The 26436-nt window shown below is 38.1% G+C and overlaps 1 protein-coding gene across 1 annotated transcript in view; it reads left to right on the forward strand.

The window, feature by feature from the left end:
- Nucleotides 1–26436, forward strand: part of ST6GALNAC3 (ST6 N-acetylgalactosaminide alpha-2,6-sialyltransferase 3) — a 533596-nt gene that overhangs the window by 358138 nt on the left and 149022 nt on the right. The window contains exon 3 of the mRNA XM_060006065.1: nucleotides 6761–7170. Coding sequence (XP_059862048.1) covers nucleotides 6761–7170 — 410 coding nt within the window. The remainder of the gene's footprint in view (nucleotides 1–6760; nucleotides 7171–26436) is intronic.

Genomic DNA, 26436 nt, shown 5'->3' on the forward strand with positions numbered 1-26436 from the left:
ATCGAAGCTCCTGCTTTTATTTGAGATGAGCAAGTTTCATTTTAGACTTCAAGACATCAAATAGAAATTCATTTTCAATATGGGGCTAAAGTAGGGAGATAGATTATCTCTGTCCAGTGCTGTGTTTCATCCCTGGCTGTGTCTGCTTACTTGAATTAGCAGGTTTGGTTAAATTTTACTTGAATTTTTAGTGACCTTTTCTAATCCTGACTGTTTCATAATTTAATGTCTTGACCTTCGTTTTCTGTAGAGCCACCTCAGTGATAAATGCAGAGATTTAATAACTAGAACTGGTTGACAGGTGACCTTTCGTACCTGGCCATTTCTCTTTGCTGGGGAAACCACACTGTTTTGCAAGTTTTAATTCACAGATTTTAATTATCTATTGTATTGTCTATAAGCTTATTCATGGAGAAAAAAGTAAAGGTTAAATATTTCATTCTTCTTACTGATTAAAATGTAAAGTGCTTGGCAGTTGTCCCAATATATCATTCAAAAAGGAAAGGGCAGTTTGTCAGATTCTTACCCAAAGAAGAGAGAAGGGGAATTTTCCAGAGTGGTTGGTAGCGAGCAGGATGGAGAAAGTGGCCAGGGGGTGAGCTGTCTCATTAGCTGGATGAGGGTGACCGTGTGTGTGTGTGTGTGTGTGTGTGTGTGTGTGTGTGTGTGTGTGTGTGTGTGTGTGTGTGTGTGTGTGTGTAAATTTAGAGCAGAAAAACAGAAAGAAGTCTTTAACTATATGTGTCCTAGTTTGAAGAGAAAAGTGACTGTGACTCAACAAAAGGTGAAACTTGCCGATCAGAGTGAATGACCTGTTAGTTTTGGTCATTTTTTCTTTTCCCAACCAGGCAAGGATCAGTTGGGCATGTCATGGTAAATTGGTTCCTAGAGTCCACCTAAATAATATTTACACACAGGAAAATAAGGCTAATTATTAAAATACCACAGACTCTTAAAAAGAGATGAGGAGAGCCACGTCTTCCTCCTTACCTCCATAGTAGCAAGGATTTCTGGCGCTTACGTTCTTCAACATTTATGCAAACGAGAATCCATTTCTGTGCTACATGCTCGTGCTTCGGAAAAGATAAAAATAAAAATCAGCATGCCTGTAAAATGACCTACAGGATGAGCATAGTACCGCAGGCAGCCAGTGTCCTAGAACCTTCATGCCTTCTTCATATGGAGAGGGGAGCGACTCAAAGAGTTAGAGGAGGGCTTGGCGTCTCCAGCAGACTTTGCTTCCCAAGGACTTGAAAGCAACCACTGGGGGCTTCTAGAGTGCATTTGCCTCAAGGAGTCTTTCCGACAGGGGGAGGTATTCTCTTTAGCCACGGAGACCAGCTTATAACAGCATCTGCCATGGCCTTTTGTTTTCTCGGACATGGACTGTAATCATTTAATGCTTCAGAAAGAAACACAATTCACTGCTGCTATGAAAAAAAGTTTGAAAAGCAAACTGAGTGAAAAGATGTGGAGGACCATTTTAAAGCCAATAAAATTGGTCATGATTAGATTATATCTTAGACTAAAATTTGAGCCGTATTTCAAACTGAAATATTAAGAAAAAAATGTCCTCATAATTTCTTCTGCCATCATAATGCCATTGTCAGAAAGGAGAGGTTAATTCTACGCCCATGCAAACTGTAACACTCCTGAGGAGACTTTCATCAGCTAAGAACTTTGTCCTGTTTTGGTGAAATTCTTGGCCGCCAGCATGGTTAAGAACATTAATTTATAATTTAATATAAATAATCTTAATATGATACTGGGTGAGATTTGCGGTGTTTGCCTGTATGTATATTAGGAATAGTGCAAATTAATAGTAAATATTTCTTTAATATCCCCCACTTCTTAATAGTGCTGTGAGTGCATTTCATGAAAGATAATATGTGCTCTCTTTTTAACCTGAAAGACATGTAGTACCCACTGGACATCATGTTTGTCTCAATTTCGTCAACTCATTAATGGGAAATGAAAACTAACTTTTGAAGAATTTATTATGAGAACTGAATGGAATAATGTAATAAAGTGCTGGGCGGGATGACTGGCCCATAGTATGTATTCAATCATGTTAATATCAATAAATATAATACACCATACTTATATATCTCCCTTACACTGCTTCTTCCCTCTCTCATCCTCTCCCTGCATCCCAGACAGGAATCAATTCCTTTTTCTTATAAGGAGGCAAATGTCAAGATTTGTTTTAGCAGAGAAAGGACCTGTTTTTCAAGGCAATCCCTTAGACCTTTAAAATAGTATATGAATTGACCCTAGCTGATCATAAAACTTCCCCACCTACCTCAAGGCTGTGTACTGAGGTTAAAGCTCACACTGATTAGAATTCTAAAATTATTTTACCCTTGACAGAGCCTTGCACAGAATAGGTACTAGGTAAAAATTACTTGATTGTTTACTAGATATCACCAAATACTTAACTTTCCCCAAGCTGACTGTTATTTCCAGATATGCAGGTATAGAGCCAGTATTATTTTGCAGAGGGAGAAAATACCCAAATCAAATAAGGCAAATCTTGGAGATATTGCAGGTTCAGTACTGGACCACTGCAATAAAGTGAATATTGCAGTAAAGCCACACGAATGTTTTGGTTTCCCAGGGCATGTAAAAATTATGTTTACACTATACTGTAGTCTATTAAGTGTGCAATAGCCTTATGTCTAAACAAATACATGCCTTAATTTAAAAAATACTTTATTGCTAAAATACTCTAACCATCATATGACAATGTGGGTTGCTGTACACCTTCAATTTGTAAAAAACGCAATATCTATGAAGCGCAATAAAACGAAGTACAGTAAAACAAGGTATGCCTGTATAATGATGTTACCACTAAAAAAAAAATCAGTGTCTTAGATGTCAAATAAAAGAAAGCGTTTGACATTTGTGAGCTTTCTTTTAACAGTGACACAGTTGCCTAGACAGGGTCGGCTATATATTTGTGGTGATCTCAGTTTATAGACACAGCCCAAGCCCAAGCAAAGCGTTTGGCTTGATGTTTTGAGTGTGCAAGAGGAAAAGACAAAGAGGTCAAGTTTGTTTTTAATAAAGAAAAACAAAAAATAGGGACAAGTCAACTGACAAGGAGAATTGAAAGTTAAGATGAGGCTTGATAAAGTGGAGCCAGATAAATCTTTCCAAAGGTCTCGGAAAATCCAGGGCCTCAATCTAGAAAGAAACTGCTTACTGAGGCAGAACTGAGCGAGTGGACACATATGGAATAAATTTTCAAGCAAGGGCCTCAAATCAAATAACACAAACGAGCTCAAGAAACAGCAGGACGTTTTAACAAAGAAAGTTGAGATCACAAGATGCAGCGATAAAGCTAATAAAAGGAACTGAGATAACCAGATAAGAGCAGCTCTTGGGTCAAACCATCCATTCATGCCCAGGTGCGGCTTTCTTTTTATCATAGCTTACTGTAGTTTGAAGGTGCCTTCAAACATATAAATGAGTCCCTTGTGCTTTAACAAGCTCTTCGTGTTACCTGAAGCTTCTGATTATGATTAGGATTGTTTCATTCATCTAGCCCTGCGCTCTTATCATGCTGTAAAGATGGTTCCTGCAACCAGGTGGTAAATAGAGCAGTCACTCCATGCCGCCATGTCTCCTGGCACCTCATTCAGGAAACCAGACAGCTAGGCAGGTCTGAGAACAAGAAGTATGACATGCAGAAGTTTCTTACCACTCTGGCCGTGGTGACAATATGGCCAAGCGAATAGTATAAAAGAAAGGGGCAATTTAAAGATCACAACCTATCCCCAAAGTCATTACATTCGTAGCACCCTGCCCAATTACATGTTTGTCACATAGACAAGCTGTTATTCCCAGTGTTTGCCCTCAAGTTGTTAGTCAGCTGCTGACCTCGTAAACTGCACAGCTGCAGCATCCTGATATGTTGTCATGAAACAGATTGTGATGTCTTAATTGATCACTCTCAGAGGTCACAATTGTCAAGTGAAACCAGTATACTGATTTTTATTAGTTAAATTAAGCTTTGTTACAGCAGAACCAGCTAATTCACTTTAACGACTTGGAAATCCAATGCAGATTGCTACATGTTGTAGATTAGAACACACCCAAGGCTTTTTCTTTATATCTTTCTTTTTGATTCTTTTTTTTAATGTGTGGAGGCCTGTATCCTCAAAATGTTTTTATTATACAGTGAAGCAACTTCTTGGAACAATAAATGGAACCTAACCTCCCTGTACCATATGCATCTTGGTGATAAGTTGGAATGTGCCATGTGACCCACACAATTTAAATCAGGCATTGATTTGTGTGACTCTAAGTGAGTTTGGAGGACTCCGCTAAGTGTAATGGATGTCAGGCCCAGCTGCAAATCGCCTGGCAGGAAGAACATTGTGTTCTTCCTTATCATCCCCAAAGACTGTGGGCTCCTAGGTGCTTGAGGAAGGGGCTTAGATCAATGCCTGATTCTCAGAGGCATCCCCTTGTGCCTCCATTTGCCCACTGGTGAAGTTTTCACTATGACACCAACCTAGAGAACCCCATTTCCAAGTGCTCTAATATACTCACCCGCTTTGAGCAGACCTATTCTAACCTGGCACCTGGATCACCTGCTGCCCACCTTAGTTCAGAAATCTTACTGTAGCAGGAGTGATGGACAGTCCCTTTCATAGCAGAGTTTTAAGGCACTTCACAAATGGACCTTTGTGGGCTGCATAAGTAAAGCTTTTTTGAAATTCTTAATTTGACATCTCAAATAAATACCCTTGTCATTCTAGTGTATTTTACAGTGTACCATGAAAACAAAATCAAAGAAGTAAAGTTAAATTAATGTAATAACTGTTAGCATCCAGAATACAATGGGAAGCATAAGGATGCTCATCAAAGCAATTTTTTTGTGATATAAAAAAATCAGATAATAGCTAATGCCCAGAAGGAGGCAGATAGGTACATTATGGTACATCCATACAATGGAATATTATGCAGGCATTAAAAATATCGCTAAGGACTATTTACTAACATGGGAAAGTTTAATGATGTGAAATTAATTGAAAAATCAAGGCGGCCAAATTGTATAAATGGTATTTCTCAACATGTCTAGAAGGAAGAAAATACCACAAAACATTGTAGCCGTTGTTGAGTGGTGAAAATGTGGAGAGTTTTAATTCTTTTTATATTTTTCAAGTTTTCCACAATAAGCCCATATTAATTTAATAATCAGAAAGATAAATAAAAGCTGCTTGAGTAGTTTTGTTATAACATTTGCTGCAGGAGTCTGTGTTCAAGTCACCTTAAATCTAACAGGTCTGGAAATGAGCTCCTGCTTCCTCCCCCGGTCTGTTTCTCCTGAAGCCTTCTGCTTCTCAGTTAAAGGCAGCTCCAGGCTTCCAATTTCTTAGGCTAAAAATCTGAAGTTATCCTCGACTCCTTTCTCTCTCTCAGATCTCACCTTCCATCTACTGGTCAACCCAGCAAGCCCTACCTTCAGAAAATATCCAGCATGTGACCAGCTTCTTACCACCACCTCTGCTACCCAACCTGGTCCAAGCCATCATCCTCTCTTGCTGGGATTATGGCAGCATCCTGTTCTCACAGTTTCTACCCCTGCCTTCCTTGTGTCAGTTTTCCACACAGCAGCCAAAGCTGTTACAATGTGACTTGGATCAGTCATTCCCCTGCCCAGAGCCCTCAGGGGCTCTTAAGTAAAAGGCCCTAAGTGACGGCTCCCCTGCCACCTCTCTTGCCCCAGTACTCACTTGCTATTCTCAATGCTCTGCCAGGCCACATTGCCCTCCCTATTGTTCCTCTCCTACCCTGGGGTATTTGCAGAGACTTTTGCTTTTGCTTTGCAGGAATGCCTTTTTTTTTTTTTTGCAAAATCCCATGGTCAGCCCTTTTACTTTGTTCAAGTCTTTCCTCAAATATAATTTTTTCCTGAGGCCTTTTCTGGTCACTCCACCAACACACACACATACATTCACATAGATACATCCTTACTTCCTTCCTTGCTTTAATTTTCCCTATTTAGCACTAACCTCCATCTAACATATACTATGCAGATTTGCCTGTTGCCTTTCTTCCCTCACTTGAATGCAAGCTCTGTGGGGGTAGGGATATTTGTTTAAAATGTTCACAGCTGAATCCCCAACCCCTAGAACATAGTACATAGTAGTTAGTAGTTAGTCAAATAACTACTTTGAGTCCCTACCATTGACAGTTGTGTGATAATTACCCTGGTGACTTTTCTGAGTCTCTTTGCTACTCAATTTGCCCACCTAGATTGAACCTGTTGGTATGTTGATATGTTTCTTCTGGATTGCTTTTCTCTTTTCAACTAAATCAGTAATTCTAGACGAATTGGAAAAGTCCATTTCTTCTCTAATATTAAGTTCAGGGTCTTAATAAATTATCTTAATTAATAAATTATCTCAATTATCTAAATTAAACTGCTTTCATTTCCTGACTTAACCACTATATATTGAGCTACTATAGTATTCCAGGGACTTCTGGGGAGTGAGGTTAAAATGAAGAAGACAGACATTGATTCTGCTGTTACTGAGTTTACTGTCTAGTAGACAGGCATAATAATAAATTAAAGTGCAATACAACTACTGTTGGTTTGGCATAAATATATTTCAGAGGTATTCCCACACTCAGCAGTTATGCACAATATCTGGATTTTCTGTTTTCCCAGAGGAACTTGTTTGGATAGATGGAACTTACTAATTTGCACATTTCTTCCCCCCGCCCTGTTTCTCTTTTTGTTTTTCAGCCTTTGCAACTGGACTGTAACCTTTGTGCCATAGTGTCAAACTCAGGTCAGATGGTTGGCCAGAAGGTGGGGAATGAGATAGATCAGTCTTCCTGCATTTGGAGAATGAACAATGCCCCCACCAAGGGCTATGAAGAAGATGTTGGCCGCATGACAATGATTCGAGTTGTATCCCATACCAGCGTTCCTCTTTTGCTGAAAAACCCTGATTATTTTTTCAAGGAAGCAAATGCTACTATTTATGTTATTTGGGGCCCTTTCCGCAATATGAGGAAAGACGGCAATGGCATTGTTTACAACATGTTGAAAAAGACTGTTGACATCTATCCCAATGCCCAGATTTACGTGACCACGGAGAAGCGCATGAGTTACTGTGATGGAGTGTTTAAGAAGGAAACTGGGAAAGACAGGTGAGTCCTCTGAGAAGCAGCCTTATTGTCTTTTATGCTAAATCTTTGCTGAGTTCTTTTGCCAGCTGTCAAATGAACAGAGTAACTTTTCAAACTGATTGTTATATGTTTTTGACTATTATGATTACTTGATGAGCCAGCAGCTAGGCCCCATTTATTCCACCTACCCCACCTTCTGTTCTCTCCCTTTTGATTGGCTTGAGGCTCCAAAAAAGCACTGGCTGCTTCCCCAAGATATCTTTAGATTTCTTCTTATTTAGCTCAATTTGCTATTGAATAAATTGGATTTTAGCCGAAAGAAGTCTACACATTTCTGTTTTAAAATAGAAATGTGAGAGAACTTTAGGACCTAAACTCCTTTGGAAGCTGTGGCAAAAATTTACTGAGAGCACAAAACAGAACAAGCTATTGATTCTCTAATAAGGTTGCATAGCTTCTTGCCTGCAAATAGGTCCTACGATCGTGAACACCATAACTTAGCATTTAACATGTTAAGTAGAATACCATGTTGAAATTATGCATTCCTTAAAATCATTAACAGTGGATTCTTGAAGGGAAATGAGATATACATACCGTTCACTCAATGATCTAAAAACCAATTTGCATTTTTTTCATTACATCCGGTTTTCTGCAGCATTCTGTAAACCGCCTTTCCCGAGGCCTGCCTGTCTTCTTCTTCTACTCCTTACTTTTGCTGCTTCCTCCCCCTGCTTCTTCTTCCTCTTCTCCCGTGTAACTATTGCTCACCACTCTTTCTTCCTCTTTAGAAAGGTAACCAGTATGTGAGAGAGAAGTAGAATTATAAATCAGTTTACCTTAGTTCATATATCTAGTTCTAATCAAGAACGGCTGCAGGAAAATATTGAAACTGATTGCTGAAAGTTTGAATTACTGTGAATTTTGCTTTTTTGTGTAATACTATGGATAAATTGAGCATTGACTATAATTACAATGTTAACATTCTGATTTCCTCAAAATATCTGTCTTTTATTCTTCCTTATTATCAAATTTAAACTTTCAACTATATTGCAGTGTGTGCTTGAGAAGGGGAGTTTCTGATGTCTCTGGGTGTAATTTAAATGCTGATAATTATTTTAAAATCTTATCTGGCTCAACTCTCCTACTGATAATGTAGGTGGAATTTAGTGTTTTCTACTTCTGAGCACCAAAAATGCATAGCTTCTAATGAAATGCAAGACAAATAGCCACGATAGTGGCTCCTTCCACTTTAGTGTTAGCAAGAAGAATCCCAGTGTTAAGATTTGAAGCAGTGTAGCATGAACAGTCCAAAGAGACAGGCACTAGGGATAAAAGGAGTAGGTACGTGCTTCAAAGAAATACTCTCACATGTAGCACCATTCTATATAAATACGACCATTCTCAAGTGGCTTTGGAAATTTCTGGTCTCTCATTAGCCCAGAGCAGTGCAGTTAATTAGGTATATTTGGTTTTTCATTAGTAACATTTAGCCCTCGGGGTATGCCCTAGTCATAACTATAAGCCCTAGAATAATTCTGGGGTATCAGAGAAGAGCTCAGCATGCTGTCTGTCCCATGTGTTTATATCATGCTGGCTTTGCTGTGAGCTTTCAGTGAGACAGCACTGTCACAGATGTGTGGATTGTACAACAAGCACCGGAAGAGAATAGCTTTGGGAGATTCATTTTCCTACTGGCTGTGATGAGGAAAGCTGTTTGTATAGTGGGAAAAAGCGCACTTGGTAAAATTAATTTGCAGGTATCATTCAGTTGGTAGAGTTACCAAAATAAAAGTAGAAAAAACAAGTCAAAATGATTTTATGATGCTTTCTTGCTGTTTTCTTCCCCAAGTCTAATCCCGTCTGGTGCTTCACTGAATACTACAAACAGACCAAAGAAGACAACTATGCTAGAAATGAGCAGAACAGATGGTTTTGGTAAAATCTGGTTGGATGACAAAAGGTCTACCAAAACGACCTCAAGGGTAGCAGTCTCCACAATGATTTAAATCTGTACCCTAAATTTAGCCGTGTGGATTTTATTGTTAAAGATTTTCCCATGATGACCTGATGTTCATTGCCAGATTTCAAAGAAGGGTATTTTTTAGCTTTTTATGAAGGAAAATGTCAGACTTATAGGGAGACTAATGCTGTAATGAACTGCTGTATACCACAGCTCAGATTGAATAATTATTAACTCATAGCCAATCTTGTTCTATCTATACCCCTGTACACTTTCTCCCTCCCCAAGGATTATTCTGTCTTGTTCTATCTATACCCCTGTACACTTTCTCCCTCCCCAAGGATTATTTTGAAGCAAATGCCAGATATCATATTATTTTATTCATAATATTTCAGCATGTATCTCTAAAAGATAAAGATTCTTAAAAATAAACACAATGTCATTGTCCTACAGAAAAATCAGCATACTTTCTTAATAACAATATATATTTAGTCTGTTTTCAAATTTCTCCAATGATCTCATTAATATTTTTAACAGTTAATTGAATCAGGATTAGTGTTAAGCTCTGTGCATGTTCAAATCAGGATTAGCATAAGGGCTTTACAAATAATTGATACGTCTCCTATATTTCTCTTAACACATGGCTTCTCTCCCACTCTCTCCCTGTATTATTGAAAAAAAACCTAGTCATTTGTGCACAATCTAGATTGTGCTGATTGCACCCCCATGATACTTCTACTTTGGTATCTCTATATTGAGGATTTATTGGATTCGGGTCTAATTTTTTAAAAAAAAATTATCAAGACTATTAGGTGATACCTCTATCAGGATGAAGACCATCTAGTTTTCTGTTTCTTTATGTTAGCATTCATTAATGATCATTGTCTAGATCAAATAGTTCATTAGCGATTACAGAATGGTGATATTTCATCATTTCTTTTTCATTTATTAACTAATATACCTTATAAAGAGAAACTTGGTCTCATTAACCGTTTGGTTACCATGAGATAGAAGATAGTACCAATTCTTTCTCTTTATTAGTTATTTTTTGTTTTTCTTTTATTTATTTTTTTATACAGCAGGTTCTTATTAGTCATCCATTTTATACACTGCAGTGTATACATGTCAATCCCAACCTCACAATTCATCACACCATCCCCACCCCCTGCTGCTTTCCCCCCTTGGTGTCCATATGTTTGTTCTCTACATCCGTGTCTCAATTTCTGCTCTGCAAACTGGTTCATCTGTACCATTTTTCTAGATTCCACATACATGCGTTAATATAGGATATTTGCTTTTCTCTTTCTGACTTACTTCACTCTGTATGACAGTCTCTAGATGCATCCACATCTCCACAAATGACCCAACTTCGTGCCTTTTTATGGCTGAGTAATATTCCATTGTATATATGTACCACATCTTCTTTATTCATTTGTCTGTCGATGGGCATGTGGATTGTTCCATGACCGGGCTATTGTAAATAGTGCTGCAATGAACATTGGGATGCATGTGTCTTTTTGAATTATGGTTTTCTCTGGGTATATGCCCAGTAGTGGGATTGCTGGGTCATATGGTAATTCTATTTTTAGTTTTTTAAGGAGCCTCCATACTGTTCTGCATAGTGGCTGTATCAATTCACATTCCCACCAACAGTGCAAGAGGGTTCCCTTTTCTCCACACCCTCTCCAGCATTTGTTGTTTGTAGGTTTTCTGAAGATGCCCATTCTGATTGGTGTGAGGTGATACCTCACTGTAGTTTTGATTTGCATTTCTCTAATAATTAGTGATGTTGAGCAGCTTTTCATGTGCTGTCTTCTTTGCAGAAATGTCTATTTAAGTCTTCTGCCCATTTTTGGATTGGATTGTTTGTTTTTTTAATATTGAGCTGCATGAGCTGTTTATATATTTTGGAGATTAATCCTTTGTCCGTTGATTTGTTTGCAAATATTTTCTCCCATTTTGACGGCTGTCTTTTCATCTTGTTTATGGTTTCCTTTGCTGTGCAAAAGCTGTGAAGTTTCATTAGGTCCCATTTGTTTATTTTTGTTTTTATTTCTATTACTCTAGGAGGTGGATCAAAAAAAGATCTTGCTGTGATTTATGTCAAAGAGTGTTCTTCCTATGTTTTCCTCTAAGAGTTTTATAGTGTCTGGTCTTACATTTAGGTCTCTAATCCATTTTGAGTTTATTTTTGTGTCTGGTGTTAGGGAGTGTTCTAATTTCATTCTTTTACATGTAGCTGTCCAGTTTTCCCAGCACCACTTATTGAAGAGACTGTCTTTTCTCCATTGTATATCCTTGCCTCCTTTGTCATAGATTAGTTGACCATAGGTATGTGGGTTTATCTCTGGGCTTTCTATCTTGTTCCATTAATCTATATTTCTGTTTTTGTGTCAGTACCATATTGTCTTGATTACTGTAGCTTTGTAGTATAGTCTGAAGTCAGGGAGTCTGATTCCTCCAGGTCTGTTTTTTTCCCTCAAGACTGCTTTGGCTATTCGGGGTCTTTTGTGTCTCCATACAAATTTTAAGATTTTTTTGTTCTAGTTCTGTAAAAAATGCCGTTGGTAATTTGATAGAGATTGCATTGAATCTGTAGATTGCTTTGCGTAGTATAGTCATTTTCACAATGTTGATTCTTCCAATCCAGGAAAATGGTATATCTCTCCATCTGTTGGTATCATCTTTAATTTCTTTCATCAGTGTCTTATAGTTTTCTGCATACAGGTCTTTTGTCTCCCTAGGTAGGTTTATTCCTAGGTATTTTATTCTTTTTGTTGCAATGGTAAATGGGAGTGTTTCCTTAATTTCACTTTCAGATTTTTCATCATTAGTGTATAGGAATGCAAGAGACTTCTGTGCATTAATTTTGCATCCTGCAAGTTTACCAGATTCATTGATTAGCTCTAGTAGTTTTCTGGTGGCATCTTTAGGATTCTCTATGTATAGTATCATGTCATCTGCAAACAGTGACAGTTTTACTTCTTCTTTTCCAATTTGTATTCCTTTTATTTCTTTATCTTCTCTGATTGCCGTGGCTAGGACTTCCAAAACTATGTTGAATAATAGTGGCGACAGTGGACATCCTTGTCTTGTTCCTGATCTTAGAGGAAATGCTTTCAGTTTTTCACCATTGAGAATGATGTTTGCTGTGGGTTTGTTGTATATAGCCTTTATTATGTTAAGGTAGGTTCCCTCTATGCCCATTTTCTGGAGAGCTTTTATCATAAATGCATTTTGAATTTTGTCAAAAGATTTTTCTGCATCTATTGAAATTATCATGTGGTTTTTATTCTTCAATTTGTTAATATGGTGTATCACATTGATTGATTTGTGTATATTGAAGAATCCTTGCATCGCTGAGATAAATCCCACTTGATCATGGTGTATGATCCTTTTAATGTGCTGTTGGATTCTGTTTACTAGTATTTTGTTGAGGATTTTTGCATCTATATTCCTCAGTGATATTGGTCTGTAATTTTCTTTTTTTGTAGTATCTTTGTCTGGTTTTGGTATCAGGGTGATGGTGGCCTCAGGGAATGAGTTTGGGGTGTTACCTCTTCTCTAAATGTTTGATAGAATTCACCTGTGAAGCCATCTGGTCCTGGACTTTTATTTATTGGAAGACTTTTAATCACAGTTTCAATTTCATTACTTGTGATTGGTCTGTTCATATTTTCTAGTTCTTCCTGGTTCAGTTTTGGAAGGTTATGCCTTTCTACAAATTTGTCCATTTCTTCCCGGTTGTCCATTTTATTGGCATAGAGTTGCTTGTAGTAGTCTCTTAGGATGCTTTGTATTTCTGCGGTGTCTGTTGTAACTTCTTTTTCATTTCTAATTTTATTGATTTGAGTCCTCTCCCACTTTTTCTTTATGAGTCTGGCTAATGGTTTATCAATTTTGTTTATCTTCTCAAAGAACCAGTTTTTAGTTTCATTGATCTTTGCTATTGTTTTCTTTGTTTCTATTTCATTTATTTCTGTTCTTATCTTTATGATTTCTTTCCTTCTGCTAACTTTGGGTTTTGTTTGTTCTTCTTTTTCTGTTTCCTTTAGGTGTAACATTTGATTGTTTATTTGAGATTTTTTTTTTTTCTTGAGGTAGACTTGTATAGCTATAAACTTCCCTCTTAGAACTGTTGTTGCTTCATCCCATAGGTTTTGGAGCATCGTGTTTTCATTGTCTTTTGTCTCTAGATATTTTTTGATCTCCTCTTTGATTTCTTTTGTGATCTCTTGGGTATTCAGTAATGTATTGTTTAGCCTCCATGTGTTTGTGTTTTTTACGTTTTTCCCCTTGTAATTGACTTCTTATCTCATAGAGTTGTTGTCAGAAAAGATGTTTGATATGATTTCAATTTTCTTAAATTTACTGAGCCTTGATTTGTGACCCAAGATGTTACCTATCCTGGAGAATGTTCCGTGTGCACTTGAGAAGAAAGTGTAATCTGCTGTTTTTGGATGGAATGTCCTATAAATATCAATTAAATCTATCTGGTCTATTGTGTCATTTAAAGCTTGTGTCTCCTTATTAATTTTCTGTTTGGATGATCTGTCCATTGGTGCAAATGAGGTGTTAAAGTCCCCCACTATTATTGTGTTACTGTCAATTTCCTCTTTTATAGCTGTTAGCAGTTGCCTTATGTATTGAGGTGCTCCTATGTTGGGTACATATATATTTATAATCGTTATATCTTCTTGGATTGATCCCTTGATCATTATGTTGTGTCCTTCTTTGTCTCTTGTAACATTCTTTATTTTAAAGTATATTTTATCTGATATGAGTATTCCTACTCCAGCTTTCTTTTGATTTCCATTTGCATGGAATATCTTTTTCCATCCCCTCACTTTCAGTCTAGTCTGTATGTGTCCCTAGGTCTAAAGTGAGTCTCTTGTAGACAGCATATATATGGGTCTTGGTTTTGTATCCATTCAGCAAGCCTGTGTCTTTTGGTTGGAGCATTTAATCCATTCACGTTTAAGGTGATTATCGATATGTATGTTCCTTTTACCTATTTCTTAATTGTTTTTGGTTTGTTTTTGTATGTCCTTTTTTCTCTTGTGTTTCCCACTTAGAGAAGTTCCTTTAGCATTTGTTGTAGAGCCAGTTTGTTGATGCTGAATTCTCTTAGCTTTTGTTTGTCTGTAAAGCTTTTGATTTCTCGATCAAATCTGAATGAGATTTTTGCTGGGTAGAGTAATCCTGGTTGTAGGTTCTTCCCTTTCATCACTTTAAGTATATCATGCCACTCCGTTCTGGCTTGGAGAGTTTCTGCTGAGAAATCAGCTGTTAACTTTATGGGAGTTCCCTTGTATGTTATTTGTCATTTTTCCGTTGCTGCTTTCAATAATTTTTCTTTGTCTTTAATTTTTGCCAATTTGATTACTATGTGTCTCATCATGTTTCTTCTTGGTTTTATCCTGTATGGGACTCGCTGTGCTTCCTGGAGTTGGGTGGCTATTTCCTTTCCCATGTTAGGGAAGTTTTCGACTATAATCTCTTCAAATATTTTCTCGAGTCCTTTCTCTCTCTCTTCTCCTTCTGGGACCTCTATAAGGTGAATGTTGTTGGGTTTAATGTTGTTCCAGAGGTCTCTTAGGCTGTCTTCATTTCTTTTAATTTTTTTTTTCTTTATTCTGTTCTGCGGAAGTGAATTCCACCATTCTGTCTTGCAGGTCACTTATCCATTCTTCTGCCTCAGTTATTCTGCTGTTGATTCCTTCTAGTGTAGTTTTCATTTCAGTTATTGTATTGTTCACCTCTGTTTGTTTGTTCTTTAATTCTTCTAGGTCTTTGTTAAACATTTCTTGCCTCTTCTCGATCTTTGCCTCCATTCCTTTTCTGATTCCTGTATCATTTTCACTATCGTTATTCTGAATTCTTTTTCTGGAAGGTTGCCTCTCTCCACTTCATTTAGTTGTTTTTCTGGGGTTTTATCTTGTTCCTTCATCTGGTACATAGCCCTCTGCCTTTTCATCTTGTCTGTCTTTCTGTGAATGTGGTTTTTGTTCCACAGACTGCAGGATTGTAGTTCTTCTTGCTTCTGCTGTCCACCCTCTGGTGGATGAGGCTATGTAAGAGGCTTGTAGAAGTTTCCTGATGGGAGGGACTGGTGGGGGGTAATGTTGGCTGTTGCTCTGGTGGGCAGAGCTCAGTAAAACTTTAATCTGCTTGTCTGCTGATGGGTGGGGCTGTGTTCTCTCCTTGTTGGTTGTTTGACCTGAGGCAACCCAACACTGGGGCTACCCGGCTCTTTGGTGGGGCTAATGATGGAGTTTGGGAGTGCTCTCACCAAGGAATACTTACCAGAACCTCTGCTGCCAGTGTCCTTGTCCTCATGGTGAGACAGTGCCACCCCCAGCCTCTGCAGGAGACCCTCCAACTCTAGCAGGTAGGTTTGGTTCAGTCTCTATGGGGTCACTGCTCCTTCCCCTGGGTCCCGATGTGCACACTGCTTTGTGTGTGCCCTCCAAGAATGGAGTCTCTGTTTCCCCCAGTTCTGTCAAAGTCCTGCAATCAAATCCCACTAGCCTTCAAAGTCTGATTCTCTAGGAATTCCTCCTCCCGTTGCTGGACCCCCATGTTCGGAGACCTGACGTGGGGCTCAGAACCTTCACTCCAGTAGGTGGACTTCTATGGTATAAGCGTTCTCCAGTTTGTGAGTCACCCACCCAGCAGTTATGGGATTTGATTTTTTTGTGATTGAGCCCCTTCTACCATCTCATTGTGGCCTCTCCTTTGTCTTTGGATGTGTGGTCTCTTTTTTGGTGAGTTCCAGTGTCTTCCTGTCGATGATTGTTCAGCAGTTAGTTGTGATTTCAGTGTTCTCGCAAGAGGGAGTGAGAGCATGTCCTTCTATTCTGCCATCTTGAACCAATCTCTTCTTTTTTAGTTTTAAGGCATTCATGCCCTATCATTCTCCAAAAGTCACCAGTAAATTTATTATTTTCAGTATTTACATATTGACTTATGTACTTAAACATTTTTGAAATATTTTGATTCATTCCAGTTATGTTCTTATGCTTAACTGTCCTATTTTGAGCTGTGGGAACCACTTCAGACTGGATTTTGAGTGTTTTTGACATGTCTTTAGTAGTCTTGTAAAACAAAGTCTTTTAAATCTCCTTTGCTTCCTGGTATTATAGGATGTTTCATGCTCTTCTTGTACATATCCTGATGCAAACATGGATTCAGACTTTTTTTCCAAAGAACTTTCATCTTTTTAGTATTGAAGAGAGCATAATCTTGGCACTACACATGCTCATTACTACTGGATTGGTCTTTGTTTTATGGTCTTTTCATTGGACAGAGCTAGTATATAAACAACATATGCTGTATATATTGTTTAAAGATAAAATTGTTTTGAGTTCAAACTGAAACTTCCAATACAAATTCAGGTCTACCAGATTTTTATCTTACCTCATCTATCTTACATCTGTTCTTCTTTCTGCCATGCTGACAATCACAGGTTCTAGAGACACCAATGTAAATACTCATCTGCTTTATCCCACAGCATACACACAACACTTTTAGAATAAAAATAACAGCACAACCAAAATATGATTACTATAAACATTTTAAGATTATTTTGCATCAAAGAAAGTGTTTTATGCAAGCATTCATGTAGATACATGCTTACAAAGTGTGTGTTGGTTATATGCTAATAAATGTTTGAAATATTTTTCTCCTAAGTAAATAGGAGGGGGTTAAGTGGTATACATCACTGCAGGCATGAAGGGATGAGGAAAAAGCATTGTCCATATAATTTGACTTGTGTAAAGTATTTTGGTTGATTTACCTGCACTTCATGGAGGCAAGTGCTAATTTTCGTCATCAGGTTTTTTTTTTTTTTAACATCTTTATTGGAGTATAATTGCTTTACAATGGTGTGCTAGTTTCTGCTGTATAACAAAGTGCATCAGTTATACATATACATATGTCCCCATATCTCTTCTCTCTTGCGTCTCCCTCCCTCTCACCCTCCCTATCCCACACCTCTAGGTGGTCACAAAGTACCAAGCTGATCTCCCTGTGCTATGCGGCTGCTTCCCACTAGCTATCTATTTTACGTTTGGTAGTGTATATATGTCCATGCCACTCTCTCACTTTGTCCCAGCTTACCCTTCACCCTCCCCATATCCTCAAGTCCATTCTCTAGTAGGTCTGCATCTTTATTCCCGTCTTGCCCCTAGGTTCTTCATGACCATTTTTTTTTTTTTTTAGATTCCATATATATGTGTTAGCATACGGTATTTGTTTTTCTCTTTCTGACTTATTCACTCTGTATGACAGTCTCTAGGTCCATCCACCTCACTACAAATAACTCAGTTTCTTTCCTTTTTATGGCTGAGTGATATTCCATTGTATATATGTGCCACATCTTCTTTATCCATTCATCTGTTGACGTCATCAGGTTTTTAATGGAGAAGTTATGTCACCATTATGATGTATAATTTATAAAATTAAAAAAATATTTTTCCGATCTTCCCTGGTGGCACAGTGGTTGAGAGTCTGCCTGCCGATGTAGGGGACGTGGGTTCGTGTCCCGGTCCGGGAGGATCCCACGTGCTGTGGAGTGGCTGGGCCCGTGAGCCATGGCCGCTGAGCCTGCGCGTCCGGAGCCTGTGCTCCGCAGTGGGAGAGGCCACAACAGTGAGAGGCCCACGTACCGCAAAAAAAAAAAAAAATATATATATATATTGTTCCTAGTAGTTAGAGTGATTCATGATAGGAAAGTGATTAAATTAAGTTCTTCAAATAAAAATTTGCCTCTCAGCTTAATTCTTCAAATTGTCAAAATCATTTTTAAAAAATATTAGCCCCTCCTCCATTCAAGGCGGGCATCTTTTCAGTTTTACAGTGGTTTTAATTTTTTTTTTTTTTTTTTTTTGGTACGTGGGCCTCTCACTGTTGTGGCCTCTCCCGTTGCGGAGCAAAGGCTCCAGACGCGCAGTCTCAGCAGCCACAGCTCATGGGCGCAGCCGCTCCGCGGCATATGGGAATCTTCCCAGACCAGGGCACAAACCCATGTCCCCTGCATCGGCAGGTGGACTCTCAACCACTGCACCACCAGGGAAGCCCCCCAGTGGTTTTAATTTTTATCTTAAGGGATTCCTTATTGAGAAAACATGAAGTAATAAAAGAAAATGTACCCTGTTAAATTTCTTAGAATGAGTCTAGATCAACTCATATTCATATTGGAATACTTTTTCAAACCAAATGAAATTTAATTTGCTTTCTTATCAGTTACTGACTAAAATTATTTGGCTTGTCAGTTAGAAACGGTGACCTTGTGGGAAAGGTTGAGAGAACAGAGAGAGAGACTGCTTGCCCTTTCTCTGTTCATCTTCTGGGGCTCAGTTTTCTTTGGAATTCTAGGTAATTTGGGCAGTGGTCACCTTTATATTTTTACTTACCAAATATTTTTCTGGGAAACAGCTACCTTCAACAAACCAGAAACCTTTGGAATTAAAAGTCTTGTAGTCAAAATAATCTGGACCAAAATGGATCTCTTTTCCCCCTTTGAATGATTGGTGTGCATACATAATACTAGCTTGCTGACATTTCCACATTTGCATTAATACATTTTAAGACTGAAATACCCCAGAGGTACTGTAGGGCTGACAGTGGCACATGGTACTGCATTCAACATTTGCGGAATGTGATTATGTGCCTGGCCATGTACAGATGTAAAACGAATGTTAACTCTCTTGGAGAAGCAACAAATCCTGTATGAGGTGTTCTGCTTACCTATGGGCATGTAGGCAGTTGCAGCTTGCATCCCACTTTAGAAATACATTGGCAAATGCAAGCACATTATTTAATTAAGTAATAATCCCATTAAAACTGCAAAGCTAATTCAGGGCTGATAAAGGGCCCTGAGCTCCCCTAAATAGGTCTTCATTAGCGGGCATAAATGTGGCTCTGCCTTCAGGGATGGATGAAATTAATGAAAGCTAGCAGCAAATAGATCAATATTTCAAGACCTTACTGCTTCAGGTGCAGAGAATGTGAAGGGAAGGAGTTACTTTTAAGGATCATTTAAGAAACAGGGTACACAAAAGTCAGTTTCAGAAGACACTGTCAAAATGGGAAACTGATTGGTAAATATCAAGATGGCTACATGGCTAATCATTGCCTGCATGCTCCATCCATTCCCACTCAGTCCTACAGAGAGAAAAAGAAATCAGTGATGTGTTGTTTCTCACAGCCTTGTGTTGGAGTCGGTTTTGTCATCTGGTGTGGGTTTTAAGTGCAGCCCAGGTTTCGCTGTTTTAGCTTTGGCCATTTTGAAAGTTTCTTGTGCTGCTGTGTGATCGATTTTAGGGATTAAATTGTCTCACATCCGTTAGGTTTACAAACCCTTAGTATTTCCTAGAGTGGAAAGAGGAAAGCGTCCTCCCTGAGAATTTAGAAACTCTCTGAGAGTCCCCTCTGTTGGGACACAAGGCAGGCAAACTGCCTCAACAAATGCGGTACAGCGAGAGGAAGGGGCAAAAGCAAAAACTGGAAGATGTGCTAGCCCGAGCACCAGCCAAGAGGCACAGACACATGCCTAGTTCACCCAAAGAAGTCCTGTGACTCTACCTGGACTCTGAAAACAAAAATGTCTAGTTATTTCTAACTTGGAGTAAATAGGTACTAACCTTAGGAAAACCCGGACCAAGAGAAAATAGGCAAAGTAGAAAAATTCTTGGATTGAGAGACAGAACCCAGTATTAAAAACAGTATTTTCTTTTTTTTGAAGACAGCCTTTGCAAATATAGCATCTCAGCACTTTTACAGGAGCAATGTTGACTCATCTCTGTTAAAATGAATTAATGTTCCCACCCCAGCTGATGTATTTGGCAGGAACAATGAGTTCACACAGCAGTCACGGGCAGACCCATAGGACTTCGGAGTCAAAAAGCATAATAAGGCATCCAGGGCTGTGTTTTCATGCTAACAAGCATTGGGAAATAGTTGACTTCCTTTTTCCCATTATTCATGATGGCATGTAGCGACCTACATTAGGCCTCCTCTGTAATACACACAGGCTGGAAATTAAAAATTCACTAAAAATAGGGAAGAACCTATTTTAATAATGGGAAGATGGAAGGGATGTTTTTAATTTATCAATATATCAGTACTGACCTCTCTTTTGTTTAAAATTACACACATTCGTGCAAGGGCACATGCACGCACGCACTGGGTGAAACTAATTTGACAAAACAGTTTAGGAGTAAAACAAGAGAAACATCTTTAATTCAGTGATTATATTTTTAAAAGGAAGACCATTCAGACTACTGGTAGTTGTAGAAATCAAGACTTGCAACCAGTCTACTTCAGAAAATGATGTTCTCCTGCGCCTTAGGATATGACTTGACAGAATGGCTAGATACATAGCCAGATTATGCTCTATAGAAAGAAGTCCCAATAGACGTTTATGCTAAACAGTCCCTCGATATAAAGGCTTTTGAACACTACAAAGGGTGTGAACCTCAAAGACAAATAGACCTTAAATTGAAAGCTTCGTTAGAGTATATCTACACTTTAAACTTTATAAGGGCTTTAAGGGTCTTCTTTTCTTTTCTTTTCCTGTTTATTTATTTATTTAAAGTCACGGGATTTTTATTTATTTAAGTCATGAGGTTTATCTCTTTGGTTGATTTGCTTCCCTACTATAATTTGGATTTCTCCTCTCCTTTGATTTTTTTTTTTTTCATCTCCCAAGTTTAGGTCAAAATCAAGGAAATTAAGAATGGTTATATACTGTCCATGAAAACTATGAAGCAGGGGCAATCTCTTTCTTTTTTCCTCAATTCTTGTATACCTTGACACTTAAGACAGAGTTGGTTTCTTTGAGACTTTTCAACCTATACAGTATCCATCTATACTACTAGATTTTTACTTGCTTGGACAACATTTCAAAATATCTTGCTGAGATGCTGTAGGAGCTCTACAAATGTTTGTTGAATTGAATTTTTGCTTCTTTGAAAACAAAAATAAGAGACTTTTTATTAGATGTAGTAATGTTGACCTTCTAAATGGACTTCCCTCCTTAGCTTTTTTTTTTTTTTTACTAAAGAATGAGTCCTCTAGATCAGTACAGTATTTTCTTTCTTTCCTTTTCCCTTCCTCGCTTCCTTCCTCCCTCTGTCTCCCTCCCTCTCTCTCTTTCTGTTTAGTTACAGTACTTTTCAAACTTGAATGTACATGCAGTCACCTGCTGATTCAGGTGATTTGGAGTGGAGCCTGAGAATTTGCATTTTGAACAAGCTCCCAAGCCAGGCCAGTGCTTTTAATCTGCTGAAGACACTTAGAACTGCACTATGTTAAATTGCTTTGAATGAAGAGACAGGACAACATTTCATTTTTCCTTGAGTCAGAGAAATACGTAAGGGAAGAATAACTATGTCTCAAAGAGCCTTGGTAATCTACTTGTAGCTGGATGCCAGTTTTGTGACTATGACCTGTTCCTGGCCATTTAAGCATGATGGCACTCTGAAGTCCTTAAGAATTCAATGAGGGTCTTATTTATCTCATCTTACTATGTTTATTTGTCCACTTCTCTCATTAGACAACACACTTCTTAAGAACAGGGACTTTGCTTATCTCCAGTTTATTTTCAGACCTAGCACAGTGGTGGTTTACCATCAAAAGAGCAAACAACTGTGTTGTTTTCACTCTACTTCTCTCAGCTAAATGGCCCACAGATATTTCAGGTTTCCTTGAAATGACCTCAGCAGTAGCTCATTTTCTTTCTTCCACTACTGCTGCTCTAGTTGAGGCCTTGTTTTCCTCTCATATGGGTGACTATGAATATAGCCTTGCCTCTACGCCTTTGCAGAGATTGCTCCCTCTGCCTAAATTTTACTTCCTCCCATTACCATGCACACAAATGCATCCTTTATGACCAAATTAAATGTTACCTCTTCCATGAAGCCTTTGGTAATATCTCTAATTAGAACTCATATTTCCTCCTCTGAAAATCCATAGCATTTGGACTTTTTTTAAAAATAAAAATCATCACTCTCTACCATGCATTATTATTTATGTCTAATCCTCCAGGTAGTCCATAAACTCTTCAAGGGAATATCAGCTCTTATATATTTGTTTCCCCACCACCTGATACAGTGTTTGACTCTGATAGGTATTTGGTAAACATTTGATTGATGAATGAATAAATGAGTTAAGGAGTGAAAGAAATAATACCCAATAGTTTTTTTTTTTAAGTTTCCAAGTCCCTTTGCCACTTGTTGAAATACTTGTGAATTTCCAAACACTTTTCTTCAGTATATAGGGGTCACAGTAATACCAAACGAGGCAAGTTATAGGATTGGATTTTGATAGAAAAGTTTCCACAGTTCTACTCAGACAGACCACCCCTTGCTCTATCTTACCCAAAGGCTGGCAAGTCTATTACCTTTGCCAGATATTTTGCGGCTGGGCACTGGGTTTTTAATTAGTCACTGACAGAGCCATTCCTCAAATACAGGTTTGCATTTTAGTTTCACTTCAGTGGCAGAGCAGGTTCCAAGACTTCACTCACAATTCTGTTAGCTGTCAGTTGCCTGGTGAAAAAACAATTCCTAGCACCCAAGGTCGTACTCTTGGGCCTTAGGCAGAAAGGCCACAGAAGGCAGGAAACCAAAGACCCAAGTAAAGGAGAACTGATCACTATCCAACTGTATCTTCTAATTGTCTTCTAGACAATATTTTCTTCACTGATAACAAAGAAAGTGAATTGCCTTAGTGAAAATAGTTTTAAATAACTTTATGAAGGGCATTAAGAAAAGGAAAAAAATAGTAGCAGTACTGGTCTTTTAACCTACTGCATAAATGGTTGATGAAACTGTACACAGACTTAGAGGAAAATCAATGAGTATTATGGCATAATTCAGATCATGTCACTCTTCTGCTCAGAACCCTGAGGTAGTCTCCTATTTCCCTTAGAGTAAAAGCATAAGTTTTTTTGTTTTTTGTTTTTAAACATCGTTATTGGAGTATAATTGCTTTACAGTGATGTGTTAGTTTCTGCTTTATAACAAAGTGAATCAGCTATACATATACATATATTCCCATATCTCCTCCCTCTAGCATCTCCCTCCCACCCTCCCTATCCCACCCCTCTAGGTGGCAAAGCACAAGTTTTTACAACGACTTACAATGCCTTCCAGGGTGACCTGGACCCTTGTTTCCTCTCTGGCCTCTATTTATTAAACTTCCTTCATGCTCATTCTGCTCTAGCCACACAGTCTTCCAAGCTGCATCTCAAACACACCAGGCATGCTCCCTCTTGCAGGCCTTTATTTCAGCCCTTTGCTGGATCACCCTTTCTCTTCATGTATTGCATGATCAACTCCTTCATCTTCAAGCTTTTGCTCACGTCACCCACTCAGTGAGTCTACCATGATACTACTTAACATTGAAATCCCCACTCCCAATAAGCAGCATTCCCAATTCTCCTTACTTGGTTTAACTTTTCCTTTCTTTCCCCAACAGCATTGTTTACCTTCTAATAGTTTATGTACTTATGGATTTTATCATTTATTGTTTGTCGTTCTCCCCTACTAGGATGTAAGTTCCTTAAGGGCAGGGAACATTGTCTGTTTTTGTTACTTATATATCTCAGCACCTAGAATAGTGCATGGCATATAGTAGATACTTAATACTTGCTGAATGAATGACTAAGGGGTGGAAAACCAATTAAGTAAATAAAGGATTCAGGCAAACTTGCAAAACTTGTCTCATGGGGTCTACCAAAGCAACTTAAAAGGAAGAAAATACATGTGTTCAGAAACTATACAGTTAAGGTACAGGGTTTTTTTTTAATTAATTTTTTTATTGCAGTACAGTTGATTTACAATGTTGTGTTAGTTTCTGCTGTACAGCAAAGTGAGTCAGTTATACATATACATATATCCACTCTTTTTTAGATTCTATTCCCATATAGGTCATTACAGAGTATTGAATAGAGTTCCCTGTGCTTTACTCTATGTAGGTTCTTACTAGTTATCTATTTTATATACAGTGGTGTGTATTTCTCAATCCCAATCTCCCAGTTTACCACCCCCCCACATTCCCCCTTGGTAACCGTAAGTTTGTTTTCTACATCAAGGTACAGATTTAAGGCAATTTGTTCTGCTGTTATTCTATAAAATGATACTAGGATGACAGTTCTCTTATTCGAAGAGATCATCATGTCACTCAAGGAACTGGTCTGACTGATTTTTATTCTTCAGCACATGGACCAGTTGTTTAAACAGAATAGACCAAATTAGCTAATTTCTTTGGTATCCACAAAAACAGCAAAAATCTCTGACTCTTATTTGGGTTGGTAGAGCAGTAGTTCCCAAGCATGAGCCTATATCTGAATCGCCTGGAGGACTGGTTAACACACAGATTGCTAGGGCTACCCTGAGAGTTTCTGAGTTGGTGGCTCTGGGACAAGAACCTAGAGTTTGCAGTTCTCACAACTTCCCAGGTAATTCTGTCATTGCTGGTCCTGGGACCACACTTTGAGAACCTTTGTGGTACAGAAAGATTATAAGATATCAGGAGTTATATTCAATTGTTTTGAATACATTTGGTCCTATAATCTTTATACTGTTGGCGTAGTGTTCTGTGACCATCTAAAGTTACTTTTATTACGATTATTTTTAATGGTGAGGAATTTTGTAACTTGCTGTGAAAATCCTACTGCAGCTCTGTCATTCTATTCTTCACTTCCTTACAATCTTGCTCTTCTGTAGTCATGCCAGATGGTGCTGCTCATTAGCTTATGAAGAAGTGATGCTTTATCATTCTAGACAGACAAATCATTCTGTTCTCTGACTCTGAGTCAAGAATCAACATTTGGGTGTATGTTCAACCACTATTTGCTTTACAATTTTGCTCATTAGGTATTTATTACCCTGAAAATATATGAGCTAGTCATTATCCCTCTGTCATGTATTTCTCTCAAATTATATTCATTTAAAGTTCATATTGGCACCGTTTGACAACTGCCATCGTCACAGCATTACCTCCCCTAACATGTAATTTCTCTTTTGCCTGAATATCCGTAAAATTAAGATGCTGGATAATATTCCATTCTCTGACTCACCATGTTCCAAAGGGATAACTGGGGCAATTGGTGTTGCTGATTTGTGAAAAACAGTAAAACTTAAGGACAATACGTAGCATTATGATCAATGCCATCACATTCTTTTTAATTCATTGTATGTTTTCCTTATGAAGAAATCAGAATGAGGAGCCTATATGATTTAATGAGAAGTATAAAGAAACAAAACAAAACTAGAAACACTTAGCAAGACATTGGAAAGGTGGATGGGGAAACTTTTCCCATGTGAAGTGGAGAACTCGTTAGAACTCAAGATCTGGAAAATAAAATAACATACTTGTGCTATTCAATTATTGGAGCAAAACCACATTTTAAAAAGTTCATAGTTTTCTCTAAAAGGGTAATTAAAGTTAGTGCTAGATAATTCATGCCCAGGCACCATTACAGGCGTACATGTAGCAGTCTCTTGATGTGAATAGGTCATTTATTCTCCCCAAGTATGCTTCTCTACACAGTTGCAATATTGAGCATGTCAGGTTTTCTTGAACTTTTGCTGATTGGAGTGTAGGAAAAAGAGAAGGGTGTATAGTTGGAGGCTTCCAGGAGAGGTTGTCAATCTGTCTTAATTCTTCTAGTTGAGAGTAGATCTTTGACTATTAAATCTTTACCAACTAAGATGTTCATATTACACAGCATAGTTGTATCATTGTGGAGGTGCAGAAGCACTGAAGGTAAATGCAAAACAAAGAATGGTTGCTTTTTCAAGGTAACTTTTCTACTCTGCATTCTGTATTTCTAATATGTTATGCAGTCCTAATCTGTCAGTCCATAACAAACACAGTTGGGTTTACTTAATTGTGTATTAAATTTTCTTCCATCAGTGGAGCAAATTTCACTTATTCTTCATGGTGACCATAGTTCATTTGTTCTTCATCATCTACTTCACCCATAACTTATAGCTCACCATCCCACCTTAATTAGGAGACAAGACCCTTCCGAAGAGTGAATCATTGGCCACTCTGTCACCCGGATAGAGTTACATAAAATATGTTAAAAACAGAAATGACTGCATAACTGGTTCATCATATTTTCCTTAGCAGGTGGATTCTTAGTGGGCCGAGAGTGTGTTTCTGGTGTTTTGGCTGCCAAGCACATTGTGGGTGTTCAATAAATATTAAATAAGAAGAAGAATTTCCTAATTAAGATGAACATTTTTCTATATTAAGCAGGTGGTGCTCAGTAGGAGTAGCCCGTTATTTACAAGTAGGACACAAGGTGCTGC

The sequence above is a fragment of the Delphinus delphis genome, chromosome 1 (assembly GCF_949987515.2).
Source record: "Delphinus delphis chromosome 1, mDelDel1.2, whole genome shotgun sequence".
NCBI lineage: Eukaryota > Metazoa > Chordata > Mammalia > Artiodactyla > Delphinidae > Delphinus > Delphinus delphis.